Source organism: Crinia signifera, chromosome 9 (genome assembly GCF_055691185.1).
Source record: "Crinia signifera chromosome 9, ASM5569118v1, whole genome shotgun sequence".
Taxonomy (NCBI): Eukaryota; Metazoa; Chordata; class Amphibia; order Anura; family Myobatrachidae; genus Crinia; species Crinia signifera.
Window position 1 is genome coordinate 129,451,822 of NC_139225.1, and position 15,201 is coordinate 129,467,022.

General features: G+C 47.6%; 1 protein-coding gene across 7 annotated transcripts in view; it reads right to left on the reverse strand.

Moving 5' to 3' along the window:
* Positions 1 to 15,201, reverse strand: part of BBC3 (BCL2 binding component 3) — a 104,120-nt gene that overhangs the window by 4,503 nt on the left and 84,416 nt on the right. For 4 of the 7 annotated variants that reach the window (XM_083159783.1, XM_083159782.1, XM_083159786.1 and 1 more), the window contains one exon: positions 1,026 to 1,371. In XM_083159783.1, the coding sequence (XP_083015909.1) occupies positions 1,026 to 1,353 (328 nt within the window). In that variant the 5' untranslated portion in view covers positions 1,354 to 1,371. Of the gene's footprint in view, positions 1 to 1,025; positions 1,372 to 4,237; positions 4,430 to 15,201 lie in introns of those variants that run through there. The other 3 variants (XM_083159780.1, XM_083159779.1, XM_083159784.1) reach the window with 3 other exon arrangements.

Below are 15,201 nucleotides of genomic sequence, written 5' to 3' on the forward strand. Positions count from 1 at the left end.
ACATTGCTGGTGCAGGTTAATCTGCAGAAACAGGGAAAATCCTGTCAGGCTGCATCACTCCCAGAACCACTTGTACAGGGCATAACACACTCTCTACCACAACCAGAAATCAGGCAGATGAAGGATGGTTGGCCAATTACACACTGTAATGAAGCGTTTCATTCCAGCACATGACCGTGCCACTGTGTTCACAAAGCCATCTCTTCTAGACACGCTGGACTCATTCCAGGGTGTCATGACCGGCCTCTCGAGACCTGGCGCCTGGCCAGACATGCAGCCTGGTAAACAGGAAGACGGGGAACATGTGCGGGAAGACCTACATGGTCAATGCGAGCGAGAGAGTCTCGTGTGGCCTGTATGCAGAAGAGAGACTTCTGCGGCACAATCTCTGCCGGAACCTCATTCCAGGACAGGTCAATAGTCCATCAGGGACTATACCTGCATCTTAAGTTTAGACTCACACTCCTGGACGCTTCTCTCTGTACGGTGCAGTCTCTGCCCTGTGAGCAGCTGCATCCACTAACTTTACTGTCCTGGTTTAGCAAGCGCACCATTTGTCCTTACCAATGTGACCTTTAACTAACAACTGGGTAAAAGAACAGAGATGGGGTTGCAATGTAGGGATCTAGAGGACAGAAAGGGGCAAACAGTAGCCACTAACAGGACAGATTTGAATTAGATCACTTTTCGAATGCAGGTGGCTAATTTAACATCTACGGCAGATGCCTTGGCACTAGAGGACAGAATCTCCATATAATGGGCTGGGACACAGCACCCAAGAGCTTGCAAACTATCCGGGGAAGCTACAAAGAGATCACTACTGTATGTACTGTTTAGCTCCATACAGACTTCTCTTTATTAAAGGAAGTGGGTGACAGACTAGTCGGGACATGCCTACCTGCAGGTACAATAAACAGCATCCAGGGCCTACTCAGAACTGCTCATATTATTGCCTGCTACATCTCATGCATTGATTCAGAGGTTCACGTGCTGTAATATAGGGCAAACTGTGGTACATCACTTACCATAAGCAGTGGTTTCTCCTGTGCTGAAGGATTCTGGGTAGGAGCATGGTCTTGTCCCAAAAGTTGTCAAAGAAGGTCCAGACTCGCAACTGTTAACCATTTCACATCTGTTCTGGATGAGATTTCTACGAGGTGAGGCGCATCTGTGACACAAAGACGCAGGGGCAGATGGGTTGGGGGTAGTTGGATAGTTAACTGGCATGTTTTGCTCAGAAAGTCCACGAGAGGCTTGACAGACAGCAACATTGGCGGGAAAGGCGTGGCTTGCATATGTCTGGATATTTCCCACAGGTTCAGAGGTACTCCCATCGGAAAGTGGTCTTGCCATTGTTGAATTTGTAATCTGCTAAAACACGAAAAGGTTGTGTTAATTTTGGTAAAGAAGGGGCAACTACAAAACAACGTGAGCAAGTACAATGCACCCTTGTTATGTATTCACAAACAAAACTTTACCGCGACAGTCGGAACATTGAATTCCAACTGTTAAATGAACCAAAAACGGCCTGGGATTCAGACAGTCGGAATCCCATATTGTTAATAATAATAATGACTGTGAGTGGTAATTGACCTTTGCAAAAGATTTCTATCAAAAAGTACATTGCATGGATACATAAAGATAGACACAAACTTGCATAAATTTATGAAAGGACTTGAAAATAGGCCCCTTCTAATGAACTGCAGGATAGCTGCATTTAGTAAGGTAGGGATCATTGCTAGTGTGCAATTCCTATATTCTCATGCAAGGCTCCATCTTGTCCACATGAGGGCAGCGCAACCACCTCACAGCCACTGTTTGTAAACAAATCCTACAGACTGGTGCGTGAAAATCCTTATATGACCCAGCGTGTGGCGGACTGCTCTTAAGGAAACTAGACAAGGACTGTAATCAAACAATGCTAACGGATCTAATTCCTTCCAGACACAATCGCCAGTAACCTGACAACATTATCACAATAACAGGTGAGCGGTACCCTACTGGTAGAATATTAGGGATATGATTCAGAAAGGATCTCTCTCATTACCCAGGGAAACATGCCTTCCCATTATCACTAGATTAAGCTCTTTATGACAGGGAAAGTCTGGGAAATTAGCAGAGTGGATAGGATTTCTAGGAGACTTGAAGTAGCTGAAATAATATATTGGCACCAAAAACTATTCAGGACACTATATACATGGGGAAATCTCATCCCAGCTACCACACATCCCTGGGCACCCTCACCCTGCTTCCATACATCCCTGGGCATCATCATAGCACCCAAAAAATCCTGGAGATTCTCACCCCATCCAATATACACCCCTGGGCATGATCCCCCCAGCCACCATACACCCTTAATCGTGATCAACCCAGCCACAATACATCCCTGGCATTATCACTTCAGCAACTATACTCTTCTTGGCATAATCCCCTCAGCCACCATGCACCCCTGTGCATGAGCACTTCATCGACTATACACCTCTTAGCATTATCACCCAGCCACCATACACAGCTGGGCATTATCACCCCAGCCACCATACACCCCTGGGCATGATCACTTCAGCGACTATACACCTCTTAGCATTATCACCCCTGCCACCATACACCCCTGGGCATGATCACTTCAGCTATTCTACATCAATGGGCATAATCCCCTCAGCCACCTTACTTCCCTGGACATAATGCCCTCAGCCACCATACACCCCATGGCATAATCCCCTTAACCCCCATACACCCATTTGGCATAATCACCTCAGCCACCATACACCCCTGGGCATGATCACCTCAGCCACCATACATTCCCTAGCGGTGGCGGCTCCAAAGGTGGGGCTGCAGTGCACCAACTGCCAACCGCAGGGGCACCGGCTGCAGAGACTCACTGGTAATTGGTGTAGCTTCACAATTGAAATGTGGAATATGCTGCAGCCCCACATCTGAAGCAGACACTGCCCCTGGTCAGTCTCACCTCAGCCACCGAACAACCCAGGGCATAATCCCCTCAGCATTCTGAACCCTGCCACCATATGTCCAGGAGCAGTCTCAATTGCACCACTACACCTGGCTAGGCATTCTTATCAGGACCATTATACCTCACTGGGCTTTCTTATCAGGACCATTCTTATCAGAACTATTATATATCCCTGGACATTCTCATTAGAGCTACTACACCTTGCTGGGTATTGTCAGCCCAACCACTATACTCCCTGGGCATTATTCTCTGGACCACTATACATGGCAGGGTATGCTCAGGCTGAATACGATACATCTCTGGGCATTCTCAACTCCACCGTTATAGCTCACTGAGCATTCTTCTCTGGCTCACTATACATCCCTGTACATTCTTCTCTGACCCACTATACATCACTGTATATTCTTCTCTGGACCACTATACATGGCTGGTTATTTTGAGCCTGACCATATACATCACTGGACATTCTAATCAGAACCACTACACCTCGCTGGACATTCTTCTCTGGCTCACTATACATCCCTGGGCATTCTGAATTCAACCCCATACGTTCCTGAGCCTTTTGATCTTGACCTCATACATCCCTGGGCATTCTGATCCCACCTGTATACACCCCAGAGATTCCCCATCTCTCATGCACAAGAACCGTTACATAGATTCCATCAGTCAACAGAACTCTGCGGGTGGAATGTCTCGGGTGTTATAGGAGCATTAACCCTTCCCTCCCCCCGCCGCCAGCACCTGCTGCCCCATCCACGTGTACCAGCGCAGTGGCCATGTACCACCGGGCACACCGATGCCGGACACCACCCAACCCAAGTGCCCGCTCCCACCGAGACATCACCTGGTGCTATTGCCAGCAGCCTCTATAGGCGCTACACACGCACTACATGCAGCGTACATACACATCTCGGTGTAAACACAGAAGCATGTAACCGTGATATCAGTATACAAGCCCATCACAGGCTCAATCACAAAGTACATCGGAAACAACCGGCAATGGGGAATCCAGCAGATGATACAGAACACATGCATACCCCACCCAGGTGCATTGCAAGCACCCAATGCACAGCACCTGCACTGCCCGTGACCTGTATCATCACAGACCGTCTGAATAACTAGAAGGATCATCCGAAAACCCATTTTAGGGGTGCACAATATACGCAGCATCCAGCACGGGTGCAAACAGCCGGCGTCCTCCAACAGATCTTCCAGGTGCAAGTCCCAGCATCCCACTCCATTCTAGGGGTAGGGAGTGGCAGTCCTTACCTGGCTCAGTGCTCTGACATTGGCTTCCTACAGCAGGATCCCATAGACAGGAGAAGGGACACCAGCACCGGCAGACAAACAGACAGGGAGCGCGGAGCACTGTACACACACGCGACTAGCGCAGTCCCGGCTACTACTAACGGCGATACACAGGAGCAGCAGCAAGCAGCCAACTTGGACAAGCCACGCCCGCTTAGAACGGAGAGTCGGAAACCTGCAAACCACGCCCATTACGAGGCGGGCCCCCTCTCCCCCAGGCCCCTCCCTCCATAACATAAACATGTTGGGACATGCAGCAGAGATTCTGTGCAGTCAGCTGAGAAGCTGGCGGGAAGGGGTTAATTCCTCAGTGACATGTGGGGGGAGGGGGAGGGCTTTAACTCATGTTATTAAAACACACAAGTGTAGAGCCCAGCCCTGATCTGTCTTTTTTTTTTTTTTTCTCCATGTTATTAAATTCAAGCATGAATTGAATATAATATATTGCAGTCCTGATGTAACCCATTTAATTAATATATTCCTCAAAGCAGGCATGATTTATTATGCCACTACACTCCTGTGCTGATATACTGTATTTCAGCACTGATTGCATCCATATTACACTACTGACACACGTGAGTCCAGCCTTGTAGATTATAGTGAATGCTGCACTAATGGTACATACATAACTATGCGGTCATCTAGATCATTGCTGTAATGTTTTGGACACTAACACAACTACTCTTAAATATTTATTACTGTGACAGCTGCCTAGATGTAATGGTTTCATTATAACCCTGCCTCACTGTAATCCTGTCCTGGTGTCATGGTCATCGCTGTGATCCTGTCCTAGTTTCATGCATATCGCTGTGACCCTGTCCTGGTTGCATGCTCGTCACTGTGATCCTGTCCTGGTTGCATGCTCGTCATTGTGATCTTGTCCTGGTTGCATGCTCGTCACTGTGATCCTGTCCTGGTTGCACGCTCGTCACTGTGATCCTGTCCTAGTTTCATGCATATCGCTGTGATCCTGTCCAGGTTGCATGCATGTCACTGTGACCCTGTCCTGGTTGCATGCTCGTCACTGTGACCCTATCCTGGTTGCATGCTCGTCACAGTGATCCTGTCCTGGTTGCATGCTCGTCACTGTGATCCTGACCTGGTTGCATGCATGTCACTCAGGGCCTTATTTTGGTTCATTCTTTCTGACAAAATCCTTCTTAGATGGACAAAACCATGTGCACTGCAGGGGGGGCAGATGTAACATGTGCAGAGAGAATTAGATTTGGGTGAGTAATTTTGTTTCTGTGCAGGGAAAATACTGACTGCTTTATTTTTACTCTGCAATATAGATCTCACTTTGAAGTAAAACCCCACCTAAATCTAATTCTCTCTGCACATGTTACATCTGACCCACCTGCAGTGCACATGGTTTTGCCCATCTAAGAAGGATTTTGTCAGAAAGAATGAACCAAAATAAGGCCCTGTGACCCTGGCCTGGTTGCATGCTCGTCACTGTGACCCTGTCTTGGTTGCATGCTCGTCACTGTGATCCTGTCCTGGTTCCATGCTCATCATTGTGACCCTGTCCTGGTTGCATGCTCGTCACAGTGATCCGGTCTTTTTTTATATGCTAGTCACAGTGATCTGATCCTGGTTGCACACTAATCCTGGTTGCATGCTCGTCACAGTGATCCTGTCCTGGTTGCATGCTCGTCACTTTGATCCTGTCCTGGTTGCATGCTTGTCACTGTGACCCTGTCCTGGTTGCATGCTCGTCACTGTGACCCTGTCCTGGTTGCATGCTTGTCACTGTGACCTTGTCCTGGTTGCATGCTTGTCACAGTTATCCGGTCCCGGTTATATGCTAATCACAGTGATCTGGTCCTGGTTGCATGCTAATCGCAGTGATCGTGTCCTGGTTGCATGCTAGTCACAGTGATTGTGTCATGATTTAATACTCTTTACTGTGGTCCTGTCCTGGTTGCATGCTCGTCACTGTGACCCTGTCCTGGTTGCATGCTTGTCACTGTGACCCTGTCCTGGTTGCATGCTAATCGCAGTGATCCTGTCCTGGTTGAATGCTAATCACAGTGATCTGGTCCTGGTTGCATGCTAATCGCAGTGATCCTGTCCTGGTTGCATGCTCGTCACTGTGATCCTTTCCTGGTTGCATGCTCGTTACTGTGACCCTGTCCTGGTTGCATGCTCGTCACTGTGACCCTGTCCTGGTTGCATGCTCGTCATTGTGATCCTTTCCTGGTTGCATGCTCGTTACTGTGACCCTGTCCTGGTTGCATGCTTGTCACTGTAACCCTGTCCTGGTTGCATGCTCGTCACAGTGATCTGGTCCTGGTTATATGCTAATCACAGTGATCTGGTACTGGTTGCACGCTAATCACAGTGATCGTGACCTGGTTGCATGCTCGTCACTGTGACCCTGTCCTGGTTGCATGCTAGTCACAGTGATCCTGTCATGATTTAATACTCTTTACTGTGGTCCTGTCCTGGTTGCATGCTCGTCACTGTGACCCTGTCCTGGTTGCATGCTTGTCACTGTGCCCCTGTCCTGGTTGAATGCTAATCACAGTGATCTGGTCCTGGTTGCATGCTAATCGCAGTGATCCTGTCCTGGTTGCATGCTAGTCACAGTGAACTTGTTCTGGTTGCATGCTCGTCACTGTGACCCTGTCCTGGTTGCATGCTCGTCACTGTGACCCTGTCCTGGTTGCATGCTAGTCGCAGTGATCCTGTTCTGGTTGCATGCTCGTCACTGTGACCCTGTCCTGGTTGCATGCTCGTCACTGTGACCCTGTCCTGGTTGCATGCTAATCGCAGTGATCCTGTCCTGTTGCATGCTAATCGCAGTGATCGTGTCCTGGTTGCATGCTAGTCACAGTGATCCTGTCATGATTTAATACTCTTTACTGTGGTCCTGTCCTGATTTCACATTTGTCACCGTGACCCTGTCCTGGTTGCATGCTCGTCACAGTGATCCTGTCCTGGTTGCATGCTCGTCACTGTGATCCTCTCCTGGTTGCATGCTCGTCACTGTGAACCTGTCCTGGTTGCATTCTCGTCACTGTGACCCTGTCCTGGTTGCATGCTAATCACAGTGATCCTGTCCTGGTTGCATGCTAATCACAGTGATCTGGTCCTGGTTGCACGCTAATCGCAGTGATCCTGTCCTGGTTGCATGCTCGTCACTGTGATCCTGTCCAGGTTGCATGCTCGTCACTGTGACCCTGTCCTGGTTGCATGCTCGCCATTGTGATCCTTTCCTGGTTGCATGCTCGTTACTGTGACCCTGTCCTGGTTGCATGCTTGTCACTGTGACCCTGTCCTGGTTGCATGCTCATCACAGTGATCTGGTCCTGGTTATATGCTAATCACAGTGATCTGGTACTGGTTGCACGCTAATCACAGTGATCGTGTCCTGGTTGCATGCTCGTCACTGTGACCCTGTCCTGGTTGCATGCTCGTCACTGTGACCCTGTCCTGGTTGCATGATCGTCACTGTGACCCTGTCCTGGTTGCATGCTTGTCACTGTGACCCTGTCCTGTATGCGTGCTCGTCACAGTGATCCGGTCCTGGTTGCATGCTAATCACAGTGATCTGGTCCTGGTTGCACGCTAATCGCAGTGATCCTCTCCTGGTTGCACGCTAATCGCAGTGATCCTGTCCTGGTTGCATGCTAGTCACAGTGATCGTGTCCTGGTTGCACGCTAATCGCAGTGATCCTGTCCTGATTTAATACTCTTTACTGTGGTCCTGTCCTGATTTCACATTTGTCACTGTGATCCTGTGCGGGTTGCATGCTTATCTCCGTAATCCTGCCATGGTGTAATACCTGTTACTGTGGTTCTGCCCTGGTTTAATACTTGTTACTGTAATCCTGCCCTGGTTTAATACTTACTATAATCCTGCTCTGGTTTAATGCCTGTTATTGTGATCCTGCCCCAGTTTAATACTTATTACTGTAATCCTGATCTGGTTTATTAGCTATTACTCTGATCCTACTCAGGGTTAATACTTGTTACTGCGATGCTGCCTTGGTTGGTTACTTGTTACTGCTACACGGGGAACGGGTTAACTGGAAGTGTCTCCAGGAGATGCTGATGAACGCTGTATCCTGGATGGCTGCAGCGCTCTCTCCTGACTGGCCCAGGGCCTGATTGCAGGTTTGTGATTTGCTGTTTCTTCAGCTCCATTCACTCAGCTCAGACCAATCAGCGGAATTCATTGTGTAGCTGCTGCATGATCTGTGCACAGACTGCCAGGGAACTAAGCAAAGGAGAGGGCAGATCCTGGCTCTGCTCAGCAGCAGCATCTCCGCCGTGTACCAAATGTGCTGCAAAACGCCCAGCTCCACTCCACGTGCTGCTGTTTCTATACTAAACATAGAATATCCTGACAGCATTACAGCATGTTCCCAGCTGCAACTAGGCAGGAAGGCAGAGGCGGGAATCATGGTCCTACAGGTACTTAGGAAACATTGGTAATACAGTATACTGTACATACATAAGTGCAGTTATACGGTTATAAGCCCGCTGTCCCTATTATCCTTCTACCCACAAACCCATGTCCTCACGTTACTTCTTTGATGGCCAATGGAATATTCAACGTGCAATTAAATGACTTCTCTTGTGCCCTGGTACAAAGTCAGTAGACATAGGTTAGCCCTTAGGGAGCTAATGCAGAGTTGCAAAAATCCCCATTTGCAGAGCGAATAATGCATGTACACCAGCTCCGCATGCTCCGTAATCACCTGTATGCATGTCTAGGTGGAGGAGAGACAGCCGTATATACCCACTGCGTTCCTAAAAACAGTTGCATCCAATTTTCTAGGAGTAAAGAGCCAAGGGTCTGAGTGTCATCATTCACACTGTCTGACCTCACATGCCCCACTTCCACTGGCCACCTGCGCTAGCTGAGGCTTATTCAGCTGGCCTTTTGCTGGGAACATTGTGACCGATGGTCATGATGTTGGTTCCCAGCTTGCAGTGCTGGAATCGCAGCTATATGCAGCAGGCTTCTACAGAGATGTTTCCTGAGTGCCCCTCCTAAAGATCGGATGTAAGATCAGTGCTGTTTGCATTGAACTTCGGTCCATCTCTGAATGTACACAGGTGTAGACCCATTATCTATCTTCAGAATTATTTCATACACCGCATGGAGGTGGCCCAGATCACATGTCAGCGGGCGTTTGAATTGGAAAGTGCATTATTATGTACAAAACCAACATAATTAAAAAATAAACATGGACAAATAGGACACATGAATGACTGTTCCAGTGTTCCCTTAGTCTCATCATTAATTTGTAAGATAAATGGGGCTCCAACAACCAGCATTTTATTTAAAAAAATTAAAGGTAAAATAAGTGACGGGTATAACAGTGACAGTCGGCAGGTACAGTGAGTGACGGGTGTAACAATGACAGTCGGCAGGTACAGTGAGTGACGGGTGTAACAATGACAGTCGGCAGGTACAGTGAGTGACAGGTGTGACAGTGGCAGTCGGCAGGTACAGTAAATGATGGGTGTAACAGTCAGCAGGTACAGTGAGTGACAGGTGTAACAGTGACAGTCTACAGGTAAAGAAAGTGACGGGTGTAACAGTGACAGTCGGCAGGTACAGTGAGTGACGGGTGTACCAGTGACAATCGGCAGGTACAGTGAGTGACGGGTGTAACAGTGACAGTCTACAGGTAAAGAAAGTGACGGGTGTAACAGTGACAGTCGGCAGTTAGAGTGAGTAATAGGTGTAACAGTGACAGTCTACAGGTAAAGAAAGTGACGGGTGTAACAGTGACAATCGGCAGGTACAGTGAGTGACGGGTGTAACAGTGACAGTCTACAGGTAAAGAAAGTGACGGGTGTAACAGTGACAGTCGGCAGGTACAGTGAGTGACGGGTGTAACAGTGACAATCGGCAGGTACAGTGAGTGACGGGTGTAACAGTGACAGTCTACAGGTAAAGAAAGTGACGGGTGTAACAGTGACAGTCGGCAGGTAGAGTGAGTGATAGGTGTAACAGTGACAGTCTACAGGTAAAGAAAGTGACTGGTGTAACAGTGACAGTTGGCAGGTACAGTGAGTGATGGGTGTAACAGTGACAGTCAGCAAGTAAAGAAAGTGACGGGTGTAACAGTGACAGTCGGCAGGTAAAGTTAGTGACGGATGATATTGAAGATGCTTTAATTAAGTGAAGGAAAAGTACATGAGGGAAGAGGGCCCTGCTCATGAGAGCATACATTCTACTTTACACACTTCTACAATGAATTAAAATACTTAAATAAATATATATACACTATGTGGACGAAAGTCATTGGACACCCTGGTTTAACTCTGAAAAATGGAATCTTCCTGACAAAGTGAATATGGGCAGGGGTGTGGTACATGGGTCCAACAGTCAGGATCCCGACAGTCATTAGCCCGATGTCGGGATCCCGACTGGCCGGACCCAGACAGCATGGTGAGTGCAACTAAGCCCCTTGCGGGCTCGCTGCGCTCGCCACTCTGCGCTCACCACTCTGCGCTCGCCACACTGCGGACACTCCCTCTATGGGGGTCGTGGACAAGGGAAAATAGCCGACGGCCATCAGGAACCCGGCTGCCAGTGTTTTTACAGTCAGGATCCCGACGTTGGGTAAATGCCTGTCATGATCCCGACTGTCGGTACCCCGTCCGGCACCCATGGACTCTTCCTACATGTATAAATATGGAAGCAAGCGTCGTAGCAGATCATTTGTTGATAAAATGACAGACAGGAAACGCCCTTGGTTATCATGGTCGAGCTGCGGCTCACAAGCCTCTGATCACAAAAACCAATACACGACAGAGACTTTGTTGGTGTAAGGAGCAGAAAAACTGGACGGTGGAGCAATGGAAACAAGTCTTATGGAGCGATGAATCGCGCTTCACATTGTTTCGATCAGCTGGGAGAGTGTGGGTATGGCGATTGCCTGGAGAACGCCTGTTACCCGATGTGTAGTGCCAACAGTAAAATTTGGAGGTGGAGGTATCATGTTCTGGGGTTGTTTCTGCTGGCATGGCGTGGGCCCACTCGTACAGGTGCATGGGAACATGACATCGGCGACCTACCGAGATATTCTGGATAACTCCATGTTACCTACGTTGTGGCGTTTCTTTGGGAACGACGATTGTGTGTTCCAGGACGACAATGCGACATGTCATGTTTCGAGGGCTAGAATGGAGTGGTATGACGAAAATCGCGTCACCCGACTAGCGTGGCCTGCGCTGACCTGTGGTGTCCAGAGACTTTCTTCCATGTAGTGTATATATAAATATATTTATTTTTATTGGTGCTTTTTCAGACAATAACAATAAAAGATAATGAGCTTAGATGCTTTTAATCTTTCTGTTCAGGGTGTTATCATCTTCTTTGGGTGTTATCATCTTCATTTAGGACCAATTTTAGTGACCTAATCAAGGTTTTCTATCATTGCCATCTACGTCTCTTCTCATAAATGGGACTAAAAGTCCTACAGTCATGTCCAGAAGTACAAGACAGGACTGCCCCCTGTCCCCGTTATTATTTAACATTTCAATGGCCTCACTATGGAACTAAATGACACGAGTCATCTCCAGCTGTCATATTTGGGAAAGTATATATTTCCCAAAGTTTTTGCACCCTCTTCATGTTCTCCCGATTCTGTTGTCACAAAAAGATGTAGCCTCTTTTACAAAACTTTTTCAAACTTTCATCTGGAATAAAGGGAGAGCGAGAATTGGAATGATAAATCTAAACCAACCCAAATGGAATGTTGGAATTAATTTCCCGAATGCATTGATAAACAATTAGGCTGCATTAGTACGATATTTGAAAGATTGGTTGACGGCCCACCAAATCTATGCCAACAACAAAACTTTTTACCTCAAACTTCCCTAGCGGCATTTTGCATATGGAAGATAGAGATATACCTCCTGACATAATTATTAACCCTCTTCTTATGACCACAAGGAAGTTATGTTTAATATTCCGTCAAGGGTTCCACCTTCACCCACACTATACTATTCAATTGCCATTTGTACAAAATCCTAATTTCCAAAATGGTGAAGCAGCGCAGATTTTCCTCGATTGGAAGGCTGAAGGACTATATAGGGTAGGACAACCTATTAACCCTCAAAACAATAAATCATTTTCTTATTCTGATGCCATTGTTAAATACCCTATTATTAACTTTTTTATTCTTCATTTTTGCAAGCCCAATATTATACTAATAAAATATCTAAACTTATCCCAGAGGGAGATTGGGATAATGATTTGAGAACTTTCTGGCGGCATCCCCCTTATATAGGGGGGCAATATCATATTATACATTTCTTATGTAGGGTACACACCAGGACGACCCGCTCACGATGCACATCGTGAGCGGGTCGTCAGTGTCTCGTCCGACCCGCTCACGGTGACGCGGGGGGCACGACCCGCTCACGATGTGCACCGTGAGCGGGTCCGATCCGATGGCGACCCGCACCCGGCTGTATGGTCGTCATTGAGATCCTACCTGCAGCAGGTAGGATCTCAATAACGACCGACCCGCGGGACCGCGCATCGGATCGGTATCGGTCCACACCAGGTCAGAAAAGGGCCCAATCAGCACACAATCTACATCCAATTGGTCGGAATTGGATCTAGATTGTGGGGATCGGGCCCTAGTCGTCCTGGTGTATACCCAGCATTAGAGAACCAGAGGACCAATCTCTGTGTTCTGGTCTGAATCCATGGTTGGAACATTTTCCTTCATTGACTGTAGAAGATCTACATAAAATGTTGGAATATTCTATAAATACTTTCCCAATGGTCAAATTTGTAGAACTGTATCACAATATCTTCCATCATTATATCATTATAATTTTATTTATAAGGCGCCACAAGTGTTTTGCAGCGCCGTACAAAGGAACAGTACAGGAAGACAAAACAGTATTACATTGAATAAATAACAAAAATAGAGTACAAATAAAGAGCGCCACAGTTCAATACACATTACAGCTTAAATATAAGTAGTGAGGACTCAATCAACATACAACTAGAGGCTTGAGGCCAATGATGGAGATGAGTATGCAGACGAAGATGGTCACTGAGTGTTGGAGAATAGGAGAGCTGTGAGTGAAATGTGAAGAGAAGTGGGCTATGACAACAGGAGGGAAGAGGGCCCTGCTCGGAGGAGCTTACATTCTAGTAGGAGGGGGAGACAGACAGATTACAAGAGGTGCAAGCGGGTGGTGGCTAGATAGCAGGATGCAAACAGGCAAAGGGTCGAAGAACCGGCTAGTTTATGCAGTGGAAGGGTACGCTTTGATGAATAGGTGAGTTTTCAGTGCCCGTTTGAAGCTTTGCAAGGTTATATCTATTCTGGACACTCTAACATGCCCTAAATATAAATCATCTCAAGCAGAGTTATACCACTGTTTATGGTCTTGCCCTGTTATTATAATAATTTGGAATCAGCTTAGGCATTTTTGGTACAGAACATCTAGTAAATTACACCCTATTTCCTCCAGATTGGGACATTTTTGGCCTTTTACCTACAAGTATTAAAATTCCCAGAGAAGTAAAAACATTATTATTGGCAGTCTCATTTGCTGCTTGTAAAACATATTACATATTGCATATTACAAGGTCAAGACAACCATATGGATTGGCTCGAAGCCACTGTACAAAAAGAAACCCGTACCCAAATTTTCCGACACTTGGGGAAGCTATATCGAGATTCTACCATTCTCTACTAGGAAAACCATATTCCAAATGTTTTAAAAATACTTTATGGTATGAGGAGCATATTCTTCTCAATGACCCTCCAATTTCTCTTGAGTAATACTATTTATGTAACTTGGATTAGCACGATGATTGTAACCTTTTTTTCATGTATTACTTGATTATTCTAAAATGTTTATCTGTGATTCTGTAATACAAATACTGTACTTATGATACTGTCACATCTTGAAAAAATTTTTTTAAACATTAAAATATAAGTACATTGTACAAACCATGGCAACATTTTGAATGGAACCATATTGTCCAAGCCACAGGTTCTCAAAGTTGGGCCTCAGGACCACACACAGTACATCCTTTGTAGGTCTCCTTAAGAATCAAATGAAATAATTTGCTCCACCTGTGGATCTTTTAAAATGTGTCAGTCAGGTGACCTGGAAAACGTGGACTGTGTGGGGTCCTGGTGACCGAGCTTGAGAACCACTGGTCCAAGGAATAGTAGTAGCAGCCACATCTGTTTGCTTTAATATAACAAGGCATCTCTTATATATTTAGCCAGATCCGTCACTCACAATTAGTCTAGCAAACGGTGGGCGGGCTTCCACGGGTGATTGACAGGCCCATAGTCAGTCAGCCACAATGCAAAACATGCCAACTTCCGTCTTACACAACCCTCTGCTCTCCACAGCAGCTATCCGCCCCCTCCTCGCCCGCCACTCCCCATCGCCGCCCAGCCACACAACAAGCCCGCCCCACGGCTACACGGCACGCCCCCCCCCTCAGCCTCCAGCTTGCACACCTATCCGCCCCCTCCTCGGCCGCCACTCCCCATCGCAGCCCAGCCACACAACAAGCCCGCCCCACGGCTAGACGCCGCGCCCCCCCCCCCCCAACCTCGCACCAGCTGAAGTACGCACAGTCCTGCTCACAACCCCCCACACCCGCACGGTCCCAGTGGCGGAACTATGGAGGGTGCAGGGGGTGCAATTGCTATGGGGCCCGGGCACCCCCTGCACCCATTTATTCTATTTGAGCAATGCCGCACGGGTAGTGTCAGCGGCGCTGTCCCAGACACCTTTCCCTGTCAGCGGCGGGCAGTGCGTGATCCAGCCCGCCCTCCCCTATGATGGTGCCGGGGCTCAATGTCACTATTTTAGTGACCAGCCCCGGCGTTAATCGTGCAGGACCCATGCTGCTGCCAGTGCCAGGACCCCTGGCGCTGTCCCGGACAGGACACCCTTCCCTGTCA